Source organism: Ursus americanus, chromosome 34 (assembly GCF_024610735.1).
Source record: "Ursus americanus isolate L20-20 chromosome 34, mUrsAme1.1.p, whole genome shotgun sequence".
NCBI classification, from domain to species: Eukaryota; Metazoa; Chordata; class Mammalia; order Carnivora; family Ursidae; genus Ursus; species Ursus americanus.
Window position 1 is genome coordinate 23,317,371 of NC_142160.1, and position 13,912 is coordinate 23,331,282.

General features: G+C 39.1%; 1 protein-coding gene across 7 annotated transcripts; it reads right to left on the reverse strand.

Moving 5' to 3' along the window:
- Positions 1-1,557: 1,557 nt before the first annotated feature.
- Positions 1,558-13,892, reverse strand: HNRNPK (heterogeneous nuclear ribonucleoprotein K). Of its 7 annotated transcripts, none has more exons than XM_045780862.2 (17): positions 13,740-13,886; positions 11,665-11,741; positions 11,472-11,556; positions 10,964-11,061; positions 10,239-10,295; positions 8,760-8,803; positions 7,809-7,881; positions 7,189-7,260; positions 6,573-6,686; positions 6,113-6,241; positions 5,200-5,507; positions 5,016-5,070; positions 4,645-4,728; positions 4,368-4,383; positions 4,208-4,290; positions 3,641-3,810; positions 1,558-2,864 (listed from the first exon to the last, which is right to left on the reverse strand). In XM_045780862.2, the coding sequence occupies exons 3-17, from the start codon at positions 11,527-11,529 to the stop codon at positions 2,834-2,836; spliced, it is 1,392 nt and encodes a 463-aa protein (XP_045636818.1). In that variant the 5' UTR covers positions 11,530-11,556; positions 11,665-11,741; positions 13,740-13,886; the 3' UTR covers positions 1,558-2,833. The 7 variants fall into 7 exon arrangements, with proteins under 7 accessions (XP_045636818.1, XP_045636814.1, XP_045636816.1 ...); XM_045780858.2 differs by having other exon boundaries at positions 1,558-2,924; XM_045780860.2 differs by lacking the exon at positions 13,740-13,886 and adding an exon at positions 13,382-13,493 and having other exon boundaries at positions 1,558-2,924.
- Between the last annotated feature and the right edge of the window lie 20 nt (positions 13,893-13,912).

A 13,912-nucleotide genomic window follows, 5' to 3' on the forward strand; every position in this document is an offset into this window, starting at 1 on the left:
TTATAAACAAAGCACTAACATGATTTTTGAGAGAAAAATTACTGTTCATTTCCTCTTCAGTCTCTAGGCATTCCAGTAGAATCAGTGATCAGATCTAGGAGTAAACTACTGAATTTAATAAAATTATTTTGTAGTTTCATTTTTTAGATTTTTTATGAGTGAGCGTGCACAAATGGGAGGAGGGAGAATCTGAAGCAGCTTCTGTGCTGAGCATGGAGCCTGACAGGGAGCTCAATCTCACGAGATAATAACCAAACTGAGCCACTCAGGTGCCCCTGTAATCTCATTTCAAAGGCAAACTTAAAATTTGAATAGCACAGGTTTTAAAATCTACATTCCTACAAAAACTGGTGCAACCTTGTTTTTAACATGTCTGTTGGCATTCTGGTAATAACTTTCAAAGTTAAGCTTAAAACATTTTAAGAACTGCATTTAAATTTGAAGCTTCCATAGATCAGGATATGTACTAGTTCCTTCTTATAAAATTGGTTCAACGTTCCATTTAGTCAATTTTAAGCATGTTTTACTGAGAATTTCCCAACTTCAATTTCCAGCCCACATTCAAACACCATTTACAAATAGTGCAAACACAAACGGCCTCTCCCTTCTCAAGTGGTACACCCAACTTTTTGGTGCCAGATATTCTCCAATCTACTTAATTTTTAGTAAGTAATATTCTAGATCTGAATTTGTTAAAAGGCAAAAATGAAAACCCTTCTAGCTAATAATCTATGTACTTACATCACTTATTTTTGAATGGCCAATGACTGCTTTAAACCCAGTGTTCTCTCCAGGGATGCTATCCGCCAGCAAAAGTTTAACACATTTCACTTACTTTTTCTCTAGCAGAAAGGCTCTTATCAACAGCCATAGGCTATACTACCCTAAACCGCTCCAGCTCACCTATACTTAAGACACCCATGGGGGATGCTTAAGTTCCACTCGTGTGGCAATGCAGACTTATTTCTCCTTTTGGGAAACTATACCACAGGTAACACTTAACAGTTTTAAGTAATTTGTGACAATTTATTTCACTTATCAAGAGAACACTCAATTTCTCTCCCTAAACTAAAAGGGGAGTTTCACCAAAATCCTGCCTTAATGAGGCTTGCATGCATGTACTACTTATGTATGTTCCAGAAAAACTACCTACTTCATCTTCTATTACATGCAAGTCTTTTTCCTAAACTTAAAAAAAGCAGAATTGCATTAACTATTTTCCATACAACTGAGCTGTTCTCATGCTTTCTAGACAAGCTGGAAGTTAACAGAAATTTTTGGAACTTACGAGCCAGGAACCATACTCTGCAGTTGTTACATGTATCAGTCATGATTTTCAAACACTGAACTAGAGCTATCTTAAAGATAACCTAAGGAACCTAAAACTCCTCATAGGTAATGTGAAAATAAGTCTTATTAAAGAAATGGGTAATGACTCCAGCTCTTATCATGCTAGACCTCCCCCTTTAACAAATGAAGAGCTTTAAGGTTGGGATTTTATATTTACCACCCCTACCAGATTCATAAATTCTAGAAACACACTTCACACGAAGAAAATGTAATTTAAGATTACTGTATTTCCTTACAAGAGGAACGTTTGAACAAATTTTACAGGTAGTCAATCAACCCTTGTTCAAGTTGGGCACACATCAAATCTAGCATTATGGGAGTTTCATTTATTTGGAAGTGAACTTTTAACTATCAATACAAATGCCAAGATACTACACAAAACATCCACAGGAACTTTTTTCATCGTTTTTTTTTTTGAATTGTTCACAAACATTTCCTACATAATCCAACATACAACAGAGAAATGGTACATCTTTTTCCTTCAATTTGCATACAATGGAAAAACAAGAATATATATATATTTTACAAAGTTTAACTAATAGACACTAGCAGGCCGACAGTTTGTCTATAGGTGAGAAATTATCTAATAAAAAATAATAAGAATTTATTTAGCATCAGTCACTTCCATAACCAAATATTATTCTGATTAATAAAACTTGCTGCCATTAGGCTTCTGGCATATCCTCATATCATTACTCAATTTGTAGTACTGCTCCCCACCTTGGCTCTCCTTCACAATTACTAACATAGAAAACTGTTGCAGAGTAGGGGCAAGCATTGCAAACAAAAAAAATCCCCAGCTTATTATAAGCATAAATGTATGTGACGGAATTTCTTCCCAAGCAATGGACTTTCAAATCATCAAGAAATCACCAGAATAGAATTTGCCAAGATATTATGCCTATGTCCAAGAAGAGATGCATTTATTTATATCCAACAGAGGAGCTGAAAATCAAACTTAGTGTTTAGTTTGGGGTGGGTTGGGGAATCCAGCCATTTGAAAAATGACTGTCTTAAAAAAAAAATGACCACCAAAAATAGGTTCACTAAATTTATTTTAAAAATCATAAAACGTTTCTTACAAAAGAGCATTACATTCTGCACACTGCTCTGAATAGATGCCAGGGACAAATGGACTATTGTTACTTTTCCTCCCTGTCCCACCCCCCCAAAATGTTACAGTGACCACAAAGCAAAGTGTTCACAATAATTACATGGGGGGAATTTTTTTCTTTTAAACCACCAATGAACAAAAATTAAAATTCACTCACTCTGCTGCTGTTTCAAAATTTCAATGTTAGTTTTTGCACGCCCTTCCCCCCCCCACCCTGTTTGTAAGAACTAAAACATTACATCTGGTGAACAGCAAAGATTTCACTACACCTCAAATGCAGAACACCTATGAAGCAGAGGAATGTTGGCTTTTTAAACAGAAGCAGATAAAAAAAAAAAGATGCAGGACTCCTTCAGTTCTTCACTAGTCTTAGAAAAACTTTCCAGAATACTGCTTCACACTATAAAAAAGAAAAAATATCTTGCATTAGAATCCTTCAACATCTGCATACTGCTTCACACTATAAAAGAAAAGAAAAAAAAGTACGAATTAGAATTTTTGTTCGTAACATCTTAATCAACATTAAGACAATTTCAATGCTAAATTAAAATGATAAACTTGTCCATTACAATTAGAAGAATTAAAACATTAGCAATTACAAAATTAGAGCAATGTAAAATTCAAGAAAAATGATTAATAGTAAATCAGACATTAGTAGAGCAGAATTAGGAAAATGAAATTAAAAGTTGTTAATACTTGGTAGAAAAGACAAAGAAATGCCAGTAAGGTGTGAAATGCTGCATTTTACAGCACCAATCATTTGTCCTGTAGAGGCATGGCCTGTGCCATATGGCAGACTGTGATTTGTTGTCGATTTAGTTATCTAAAAACAACAAAATCACTAGTCTTCCACACAGAACTAGACCAACATCCACTGAATCTTCTATATTTTCTACAGGCTCTGTATAATTTATAACAAGTGGTTTTGGCAGCAGTTTTCACCAGAGAAATGAGAAGTTTGCTTGGTTAAGGCTTCTTCCAGCAAGATTAGTATTGAATGTCTTCGTTTTTAGTAAGAAAGCAGAAGAAAATTAAAGCAAAGCTATTAGGATGTTTAGAAGTTAGGTCCCCAAAAGGTTGAGACACCATGGCTTCTAAAAGAAAAATCAATTGAGAAGGAAAGCTTTTTAAAGTTTTAGTATGGGTACGCTAACATAAAGCTAAACTCAAACTGACCTGTTCTGCAGCAAATACTGTGCATTCTGTATCTGGTCCTGTGTTCCTGTAATGGTAATGATCCGATCTTCAGACCCTTCTAGAGGCTCATCAATTTTGATCGAAGCTCCTGACTCATGACGGATTTGTTTAATCCGCTGACCACCTTTGCCAATAATAGATCCAGCCAACTGAAAAAAAAAATTAGAAACAAGTGTTTATGGTATACTTTAATTAAGCATATTACCAGTATTTTCAATGAATGTCGAGTGTTAACACTGCACAGTTCATTCTAGGATTAGTTAAAGACCTCTAAACCTGTCAAGGTTTGAACTAAAATGCGTTTACACGGGAGATCAACATTTCCTTTAATAAACAAATCAAGGGCTCAAAACCGTCTGCTTTTAAAAACAGTACAAGACTCAAACCAGAGAGAAAGACACCTTGCTGAAGTCTGTAAAACACAATTTTAACCCTAAGATTCAGTACTTCATGATCTTTTATTAAAAATCAGGAAATTTAAAGAAAATGATTCATTAAATGTTCCTTGTTACATTACAAAAACGTAAAAATTTAAAGAATACTTACATCTTTGGGAATAGTTACTTGTGTAGTAATAATAGGTCCACCAAGATCACCATATGAGCCACGACCCCCTGCATAGGAATAATCTGATTTAAATAATGAGCATTAAGTTCATTTAGAAAGCATGAAATAATGTTTTGATTTCACAAAGGAAAAAACTTACCATATCCGGAGCCACCCTAAAAATGGAAAGAAAAAATAAAAAATTACTTTGCCTTCAGAACTATTCTTCGGGTATTTTAATATTCCTAAAACCTTAGTTTAGGAAATAAAGTCCTCCCATATTTTCCCTAGTATGTTTCAGAAGACAATCCTTGGGGAAAGGAAACCCTTCAGGTACATAGCACAGGAGCAAAAACATTACAAGAGGGGAAGTAAAACACTGGCAAACAGAAACACATTTTAAATTATTACTGATACAAACATCCATGATACTCAACCTGTGGTTCATAAGCCATCTGCCACTCTGATGGGCTCCATGTATCTATTGCAGAGTCCCAAGTTTCATCAGCGCTGAAACCAACCTGTGTCAGACATAGAACTATTAACATAGAGCTACCATTTTTATATGCCTGATTTCTAATTTGTGTCACTAAAATATGTATTATTGGCAGCACATATTCTCCAGAAACAAAAATAGCTAAACAAAGTCTTGATATTCCAGAAAACAACCAAAATTGATTTAACTACTCCTCTAAGAAGTCCATTTGTGAAGCAGGTTTCTAATTAATCATCTTCAACAAAATGTCAACTATGTGACTTTAAGACCCCTAGAAACCCATATATATGTTGATAAATGAAGAGTTCTTACCATGCCATCGTAGCGGTCTCCAGGTCTTCCTCTTCTGTCATAGGCCATTAGATCTCTGCAAGCATAGTACTTGTTGTAATCTTAGTTTGCTTACATGTCACACACACCAAATAAAAATCTACCCTATCTGCCCATAAAATGAAGCCTCCTACAGATTAGCAATGTGTGAATGGAAGAAACTTACCCTCCTCTAGGTGGTGGTGGTGGAGGAAGAGGAAGATTCCGAGCTCTGCTACCACCCCGGCCACCTCGTCCGGGAGGAGGTGGAGGAGGTCCCCGACGAGGGCTCATATCGTCATAATCTCTTCTAGATGGAGGCATAGGACGTCCACCCCGACCTGGAGGCATTCTGTCAAAACCACCTCTTCCCCGCATGGGAAATCCCACAGGGCGTCCACGGCGGTCATCAAACATCATTGTAAAACCACCATAATCGTAGGTTTCATCGTAAAAATTGGGATCATACGGCTGTGCACGTCCTTTGATTGGAGACTAAAACAAAATACAGCAACGTTACAGGCTGAACAAAAAGAGCCTTGTTTCATACCAAATATTAACAAGCCAAACGTTTCAAATCCTTTTATTTCTCCTGGGAGGTACTGGTTACAGGGAAAGGAATGCAGGCAAAGATTAATAGTAGGAAGGAAAGAATTAAAAAAAAACAACAGTATTTCAGGTGAGTCCTAAACAAAATTTTAACAGCCTGCTTTTATTGTTCCCTTAAGAGACGACAAACCGTGTTCATACATTTCACAATGGGGTCTGTAAAGAACAAAGTAACCATCTCAAGGACTGAGGGAATCAGTATCTTAGGTAAGCCCGTTAACTCACGCTGAAGCACATCAGTTGGGAAGCTGTGCAATGGTGGTACTATAGAAAACTACAGAAACTTCATTTTTGAAGGACCAAAGGCTATTAAAAAATCCTCATCAATGATCAAATGACCACTCTCCCAAAGAATTTTTCAACTAAAGTGACAGTTAACAAATTCACTAAATAGTAAGAACAAAACCAATTTGTCTTAACACTGTGAAACTAAGTCAGAATAAAACATTTGTTTCACAAAATTAAACGTAAATAAAATATTCTGAAAGTACCTCTGATATAAGATCAAGGATGATCTTGATGCACTCTACCACCCTATCAGGTTTTCCTCCAATAAGAACGACTCTGTCAGTGGAATGAGGACAGCATTCCTGGAAAAGCTTGATTGTTGTCTGTGTGTTCTGTGGTAAGTTTACAAAAAAGGGAAAGCGTTAAATCAGGAAGAAAAAAAAATGTGGTTTCCTGGGTTCAGAAAAATTTACATTCACATTCAGGAACACCCCCCACCAATATAAAAACCCTGTTAGTAACTTTGCCATGGTATTGGCGGAAGAACTTGTCCTAGCATGTCCAGGCCTTTCTGCTGTGTTTTAAAAGTGAACTAGATAAACACAGAAGTGATAAGGAATTTTAGGGAGCGAACTCAAAAGGGGGAAGGAGAGAAGCCCACTGACCCAGCCCTATATGAAACACTATTCCCTAGTAATATGGCAAGAAAACAACTGCTTTTACCTCTCGAAGTTCTTTGATTTTAGCACCTTTGACCCCAATAATTCCTCCTGCCAGACTCTGATGAATCAACAGTCTCAACTCGCAGTCAAAGTCACTTCCTTTATAGTGTTGGTACTGCAGAGGGAGAATTATAAGATTTTAGTCCCAAATCAAGGAATCCCCAATAATACACACTTATCTGCTATAAGCATGACAATATACTGTTGCAGTGAGCAACCTGAATTTATATTTCAATAACTTTACCAGTTATGTGCTTATTATCCTCAATAGCCAGGCCCAAAAAGGACATTCTGCACCACCTTAAAAAACTATTTTATTTTCAGGTCCTGCAACACCATACCCACACTGCAGCCATTTAGCATGTCGCTGTTACCACAAAATTATTATTAACATTCAAATAACACCATAATAAAAATGACTGCAAAGCACTTTGCAAATGTAGTTAATTCCCACTGCAGCATGGAGCAGGGTCAACAGTGAGTTGTAAGACCATTCACTTATCATGTTTTTAAGCCTTTTTCTATAGAGACGGGAAAAGTACGCTATGTTAAAAATAAAATTGATCCTATGGGCCAGGCTCCATACTTCAGTGGGGTTCAATGGCACTATGACATACATTTAAGCATTCCACAGCATCAGATTCGAGCGGGAGCTGGCTGGTTGCAGTGGGTGATGGCAACTGCAGGCCCTGAAAGTAGAAAAATAAGAGTAATAGGTTAAGTGTCTAGTGTGATCAGGCTATTGTCGCATATATTGGTAAAGCTACTACAACATATTTCATATCTATACCATTAAATGAAAAATTGCTTATCTACTCTTAAGAATCAAAGTGTAACCTTTTCCTATATACCCAGTAAATACATGATTACACAGAATTAAAAAAACCCTTGAACTAGATCATAATTCTTTTCAACAGTCCCACAATCAATGTTCTAATTAAAAAAATACCTCCCCTGTAACCACAGCCCATAAAATACATGCTAAACCCATGTGCATGACCACAGGTAGTTCATATTTACTCTGGAGTGGCCAGACATTCAAAAAAATTTTTTCAGATTACATTTTAAAACAAACAATGTAGACTAGTAACTGTGCAATTACGTAGTATATGATGTTACTGCTACTAACTGTTATAGCCACTGTCTCTCCACTGCCCCCATTAAGCCCCAATAAAACACTTCAACAATCCCCCCTCTATTGCCAAATACATTAAAAACAACAAAAAAAAGAGCCTACCTCTTCCAAGGTAGGGATGATTTTCTTCAGAATTTCTCCAATTGTTTCAATATCAGCACTGATACTCAATATGCTGTCAAACATCACAAATACCAGATAGTACAAAAAAGGTGGAAAAGAAAAATGAGTTTTGTGTTCATCACCAGTAGTCATACAAACTTTTACAGAGAAGTAACATACAATTATTTAATCTCCCCATTTAAAGTAGCCTATTTATAGATTTTTCACATGCATTTTGTTTTATGCCCAATACAGACATGATAACAATATTAGGAGACTTGCAGAGAGACAGAGAGAATGGGCTCTTGGAAGGGCTCAGATTAAGTGGGCAATAAACTGACCAGAACTGAAGCAGAGTTGAATATTTATGTTCCCCGCCACCACTAAGTTAATTAAGGATACCCTCGCTGTTACATTGGTAAAACTGGCACACCTTCTCTTAGGCAAAAGTGGGGGAATATGCAAGTGGTGAACATTATATTTGGAGTAAGGTTATGGATACCAGTTAGAAATTAGATCACTAATGGGCTCTGCAAGAAAACAAATACAAATGCGAGACAAAACAAAGACAACACAAATGAGAAGTGAAGGAAAGTGAACCAGAGTTAGCATTTCATCAGAAAAAATTATGAACAGGCAATGTTGGGAAGCAAGGTGGGCCACAAAGACAGAGCGAGAGACTATTTTGGTAACAATTTGATTTACAATGCAGCAAATATGCAACACTTGAAGCTGTGCTCCTTCCATCGAAATAAAATTAGTGGATCGTTTGGGTGGGCAACTCACGGTAAAAGTTCAGTGACAAAAAGACTTAATGGGGAAAATAAGACAGAAACTTGAAAAACAATACACCGTCTAAAGGGGATACTATTTAATTATATAAAAGGCAGGTAATAAAATACATTTCTCTCTTTCTAATCAGGCAGTGAGGCATAAACTGTTGGGACATACCGCTCGGGGCCACTGCTGTCTGGGACTGAAACACTGGCATTGTACTGCATTGGTCATTGGCGTTCGTGGATGTTGGCATTGGGCATGGGCATTCAATCAGAAGTTGTCAAGTATGGTACCCGTTTGGCAACGAGCACATTTTTGGGCATAGCCAACCAGGGTTTTCACATGGGCGTTCAGGGGCGGATGGGCCAACGTCATGGTGGGCAACGCAGGGGTAAGTCGATCCAGTACATGGGCAACGGAGATATATGGCCAAAAAAACAAGGAGAGGGAAAAGGGGGAAAAGCAATAAATTTTAATTTAATACAAACTATACTCATACTCTCAATTAATGAAACAAGCTTAAGTTGTTCTGAAGACTAACACAATAATGGACTTCTCTATATCTGACTGTGGCTTAACATTTAAGGACCTTAAATGATGGTACTAGCTATTTTTTTTTTTTAAAAACAAACGATGTTTCAGTAGCAGGCTGGCTCATGAGGGTAGACACAAAACCTGTCATGACTCAGTTTACTGAAATTCTTGAGGAAATGGGGAAATAACCCAGATAATTATATAGAACATCTGGATTAAGAGGAGAGAGGTTTATAAAAGACAAAACAAAAATTCCCACACCACCAAAAACCCTAACTCTTAAAAGACCAGTTTGGTTTCCTGGAGGTTTAAAACGCATTCCTAGATCCTAGCAGGCAAGTAAAATTTAAAACAAAATTTCAAGTTCAGTTTACAAGAGGAACATACAAAGATCTGCGACCAAGAGAGAAATGAAATACTATCAAATAAGTATTCAACACAAAGTTATTTGCCTCAACTATAGCAAGGAAAACATTAAAAGAGTGTGTACACTACGAGAAAAAAATTTAGGAATTTTGGTGTAGCCAAGTCCTAGAAATATGCTCACTTTGGTGATAGCAACATTTAATGTGTCTAATCACAAGAGTCAACCCACTATAAAATATGAAGACTCCAACAATCATTGGCACTGACAAATGGTTTCCCAATTATTAAGTGTCTACTCTATTTTTTACCCGTATTTAAATCATGCAACCTCAACATTAATCTGTGCTCCATGTGCAAGCTGTTTAACAGATGGACGATTAAAAAAGGAAATAAAAATTTGAGTTTAATCAGCCACCTGCAATGGTTTTGAAATACTGTAATTGATTCACACACAGTAAATGGTGCAATTAAGGGTTTTTACACTGTTATTTTCTAATTAAAATGTTATCTTGAAGTGAATAATTTGGTGGAAAGTTATCAGAAAGTGAAGAGGTTTGATACAGACCCTCCCCTCCCCAAACTCAATCTGGGCTTTGTTAAATCAGGAATGGCAAACCTTGAAATCATCTATGTAATCAATTATTACAAATGGCTTGTATCTAGGCTATTAAATGATTTCTACGATGCAAAATCTTTCTACACACACATAAACTGAAGCTGCTCGTGTAGTAGTTTAAACTCTTTAATACTTACGTCTGTACGGAGAGCCTTAATATTCTTGCCTCCTTTTCCAATCACTGCCCCAGCATTCTGGAGGAGATAAAGATAAAAAGATAAGCAGCTTACTTTTCTTCTTCCTTACGTCAATGTCTTCCTATGCTCTTAAACTGTAGCAAAAACCCCCCAAAACCAGAAACCTCTCTTTTTAGTCATAGAGTTGAAAATCTATCAGAGATAACAAACTCAAAATGATCAGGTTAAAAAAACAATCAATCACAAGTGGTCTGTGCTTTGGGGACTAAACATTCAAACAGCTTTGGAATATTCAGCATGCCAGGAAGTACATGGAGCATGAAAGTCAAGCACTGATTAATTTTACAGTTTCCTTCTGGGAGACAATTTAAACGTATCAGGTACCTTCACCTTGTGACATGCAGTAATATCAATCAAGTTAAGCAGCCAACTAGGATGTTATCCCCACAATGCAATCAAGGTATAAACTTTAGCCCATCAATGCTTTAAGCATCACCTACACCCTTTCTGCTACTTTAACCTGTATGACTCACTAAATTAAGTGCTTTTGTTTTGTTATCTAAATAACGTGGTCTACAAATGTGTTTAGAAAAAGCCACACACATCTTTTATATTCTTCAATCTGTAGGGCTTAGAATGCTTCCCAGAGGGCCAAACCAGAACTTATTTTTAATTTCTACTTTAGCTAAGAACCACTTTCAAATTTTCAAGAATATAATCTATACCTTGCTCTGAAGCAAAATGCGTAATTCAACCATCTCATCAGTGTTTCTAGATCTTTTAAAAGCTTGTTCCTCTTCCATATCTTCCGCAGGACGTTTACCTAGAAATTAACAGTTCAGATTTCAAAGAAAGCACCAGTTATCAACAAGAAAAAGCACCTTTAATTCAATTACATTTTAGTTTCAACCCACAGGTCAGAGAAAGCAGCTCCACTCTGTTTGGAGATTTGTTGCTAACTCAATCAAAGCATGTTCCCTTCCAATAACACTTTCTAAACACAAAACAATATGACAAAATACTTCAAAGGACTGAAGTTACAAAATGCAAAGAAAGGTATTTTTATTGTCTCTATCTTAAGTTTAGAGTCACCAACGTTAAGTGACAAGTACATCTAGTTAATAAATAAAAGTGGAGAGAAAACTAACAGGGATGTCACACCAAACAGTTCTAAATAATGAAACTAAGAGAATGGAAAATCCAAAAATTGTTAAAATTAAAATGTCTTCTCACCAAATTCACCATTGGTTTCGGTGTTGGGGAAGGTTTCCTCTGGCTGTTCAGTTTCCATTTTCTTGTATCAAATGGATGCACCAATCTGTTAAAAGATAAAGAAACTAGTACATTTGGTTTACTGGAAAGTAAGCTTTGTGTCTCGCTAAATAATAAAAAAAGGCAAAGAAATGACTCTGCTTCTAGAACGTACCAGGTATTATATATCCTTGCAGAGCAGAACTGAAGTGTTCTGGGCGGGACCAACTGACACCCTAGTGCTGCAGTAGCCTATAAAAACCAACATAAATCAGTTTTGCTTTTTGGTTGCTTATTACTGAATACTAATGAACAGTGATTTGAATACAAACTGAACAGCTCTTTCTAAAACTGGGTCTAACACTCTCAAATGACTGCCTTAGGAAAAACCAAAAACCAAAGGACCCTATCTGATTTTTTGCAAAATAGAAATCATGCAATTTTTAGCCACTGGACAGAGTCCCACCAGAATTAACTCATTGTTTTATACAACAGAGAAGACCAAACATCTGTAAGACACATACATAAGCCCAAAAGCTTTCAATTTTGTCCCTAGAGGTACACATTTATAGATGTATAAAATTAGTTTACTGGATTTTAAAATTGTGTGTGGGGGTTTTTCCCATTGGTGACTTGAAATACCATTCTCTGAAATCTCTTAAGTTTGCAAATACGAAGGCAAATTCAAGCAATATCCAACAATCACGTCAACGTACTGAAGATTAAATCTTAAAACCTTGTTCAGAAGCAGACTCCAACTGCCAATAACCGACTATTCTAACAGAGCTAATGAAGCCCTAAGTCGCTAATACTACCACTACAAGAATATTGTTAGGTTAAAAGTCTATAACCTAATAATTATACCTTCAACGCCAAAGTGATGGGACTGCAAACAGCCTTTCACCAGCCCTCACAGAACTGGCAGAAAAAGGCGACAAGTGGCCCCTGGTAGGTAGAAGACGGATAGGTAGACAGCCCAGAGCTACATTTATGGCTCCCGTTCTTCCGTAACGTTTGTCGATAAACCTCTTTTAACGACTTAACTGAAACGCTATCCTCACCGCCCATCACCCAACTAAATATTGAGGTATGACAGATTTAGATAAAGGAACTTAAAGACGTCGGGCTCTACTTGTACGGAAAACGTTGCCGCGGTTCATCGCTCAGGTCCTTTAGTCACCACTCCTCAAATCGCTAACATGGGAACGACCAGACGAACGCAAACATGTCCCCCCAACCCCAGCCCCGCACGGTACCGGGGATCAGCGACACCCGAGTAACAAGAGTAGAAAAAGCCGAAGGAGAGAGCAGAAGCGCCGCGCCGCTCCTCACCAGGACCCGACAGGAAATGGCGGCCCGCGTAATGGCGACTACGTGCTACTAGGCGGAGCCGAGCGCGGACCCCCCTCCCCCACCCACCACGCGGTCCCGAGATCTCATCCCCCGCACCCTCCCCCCACCGCGGGAGAGACAAAGCAACGGAGGCAGCCTCGACCATTCCACCTCCCCCGCTCCAGCTCCAAGCCTGGGCCGAGAGGGCCCAAGTGCGGCGGAACCCACACAAAGAGCGCAGCGCCGTTCTCCACTGCCCTCGGGTCCCGCCCGCCGGCCGCTTCTCCTTCCTACACAAAGTGTCTAGTTCTGAAAACTACGAAACTACAGACCATCCTACAGGCACATGCCTCGCAATTACCCGAAGCCCGTAGCACCACAACGCGGACTGCGGATATACGCTCAGGGAAATGGCGGAGGTGGGGGGAGGGGAAACCGGGCAACGTTCCCTCTCTGAGAATCGGCCAACCACCAAGCAGCCCCCAAACACCTCCCTCAAGCGGCAATCTTGGTCTCTGACCCTCGCCCCCACGCGCCGTTCGTCCAGCCCCGCTCCTCACCGCGCGAGGCCGCCGTCCCTGTGCCGCCGCGCCGCCTCAGCCGGTCACAGCTAGACAGAGAACGAGCGCAGGCCCCCGCCGACGGCCCCCGCCTCCCCGCGCTCTCCTACCCCGCCGCCGAGCCCAATTGGTTGCCCGGGGTTTAGCGGTGGCGCGAGGGCAAAGCGATTGGCCCAAGGCCGCGTCAATCAAAGCGCCGAAGGAGGCGACGCCACGCCTCGCGCCGGCGCCTCCCTTCAGATTGTGAGGCCGCTAAGGGCCCGAGAAAAGCCAGGCTTGAAAGAAGTCAACGCAGCCTTTAGGGAGGCCAAACCCATGCCTGAATCTATAATACCCTAGCGCCGAAAACCCCAATTACCTATAGGCCGCAAGAAAGCGGGACGTAGGCAAGACGTCGAGGTTGCAGCAGCAGAGAAACAGAGGGTAATGGCGTCTGCAGTGCTTTCGCCTGGAGCGCCCTCCTCCTTTCTCGTTCGCGCACTCACTAGCGGCAGAGGAGAGGGAGGAGGGGGGGGAAAACTCGCGAGAACT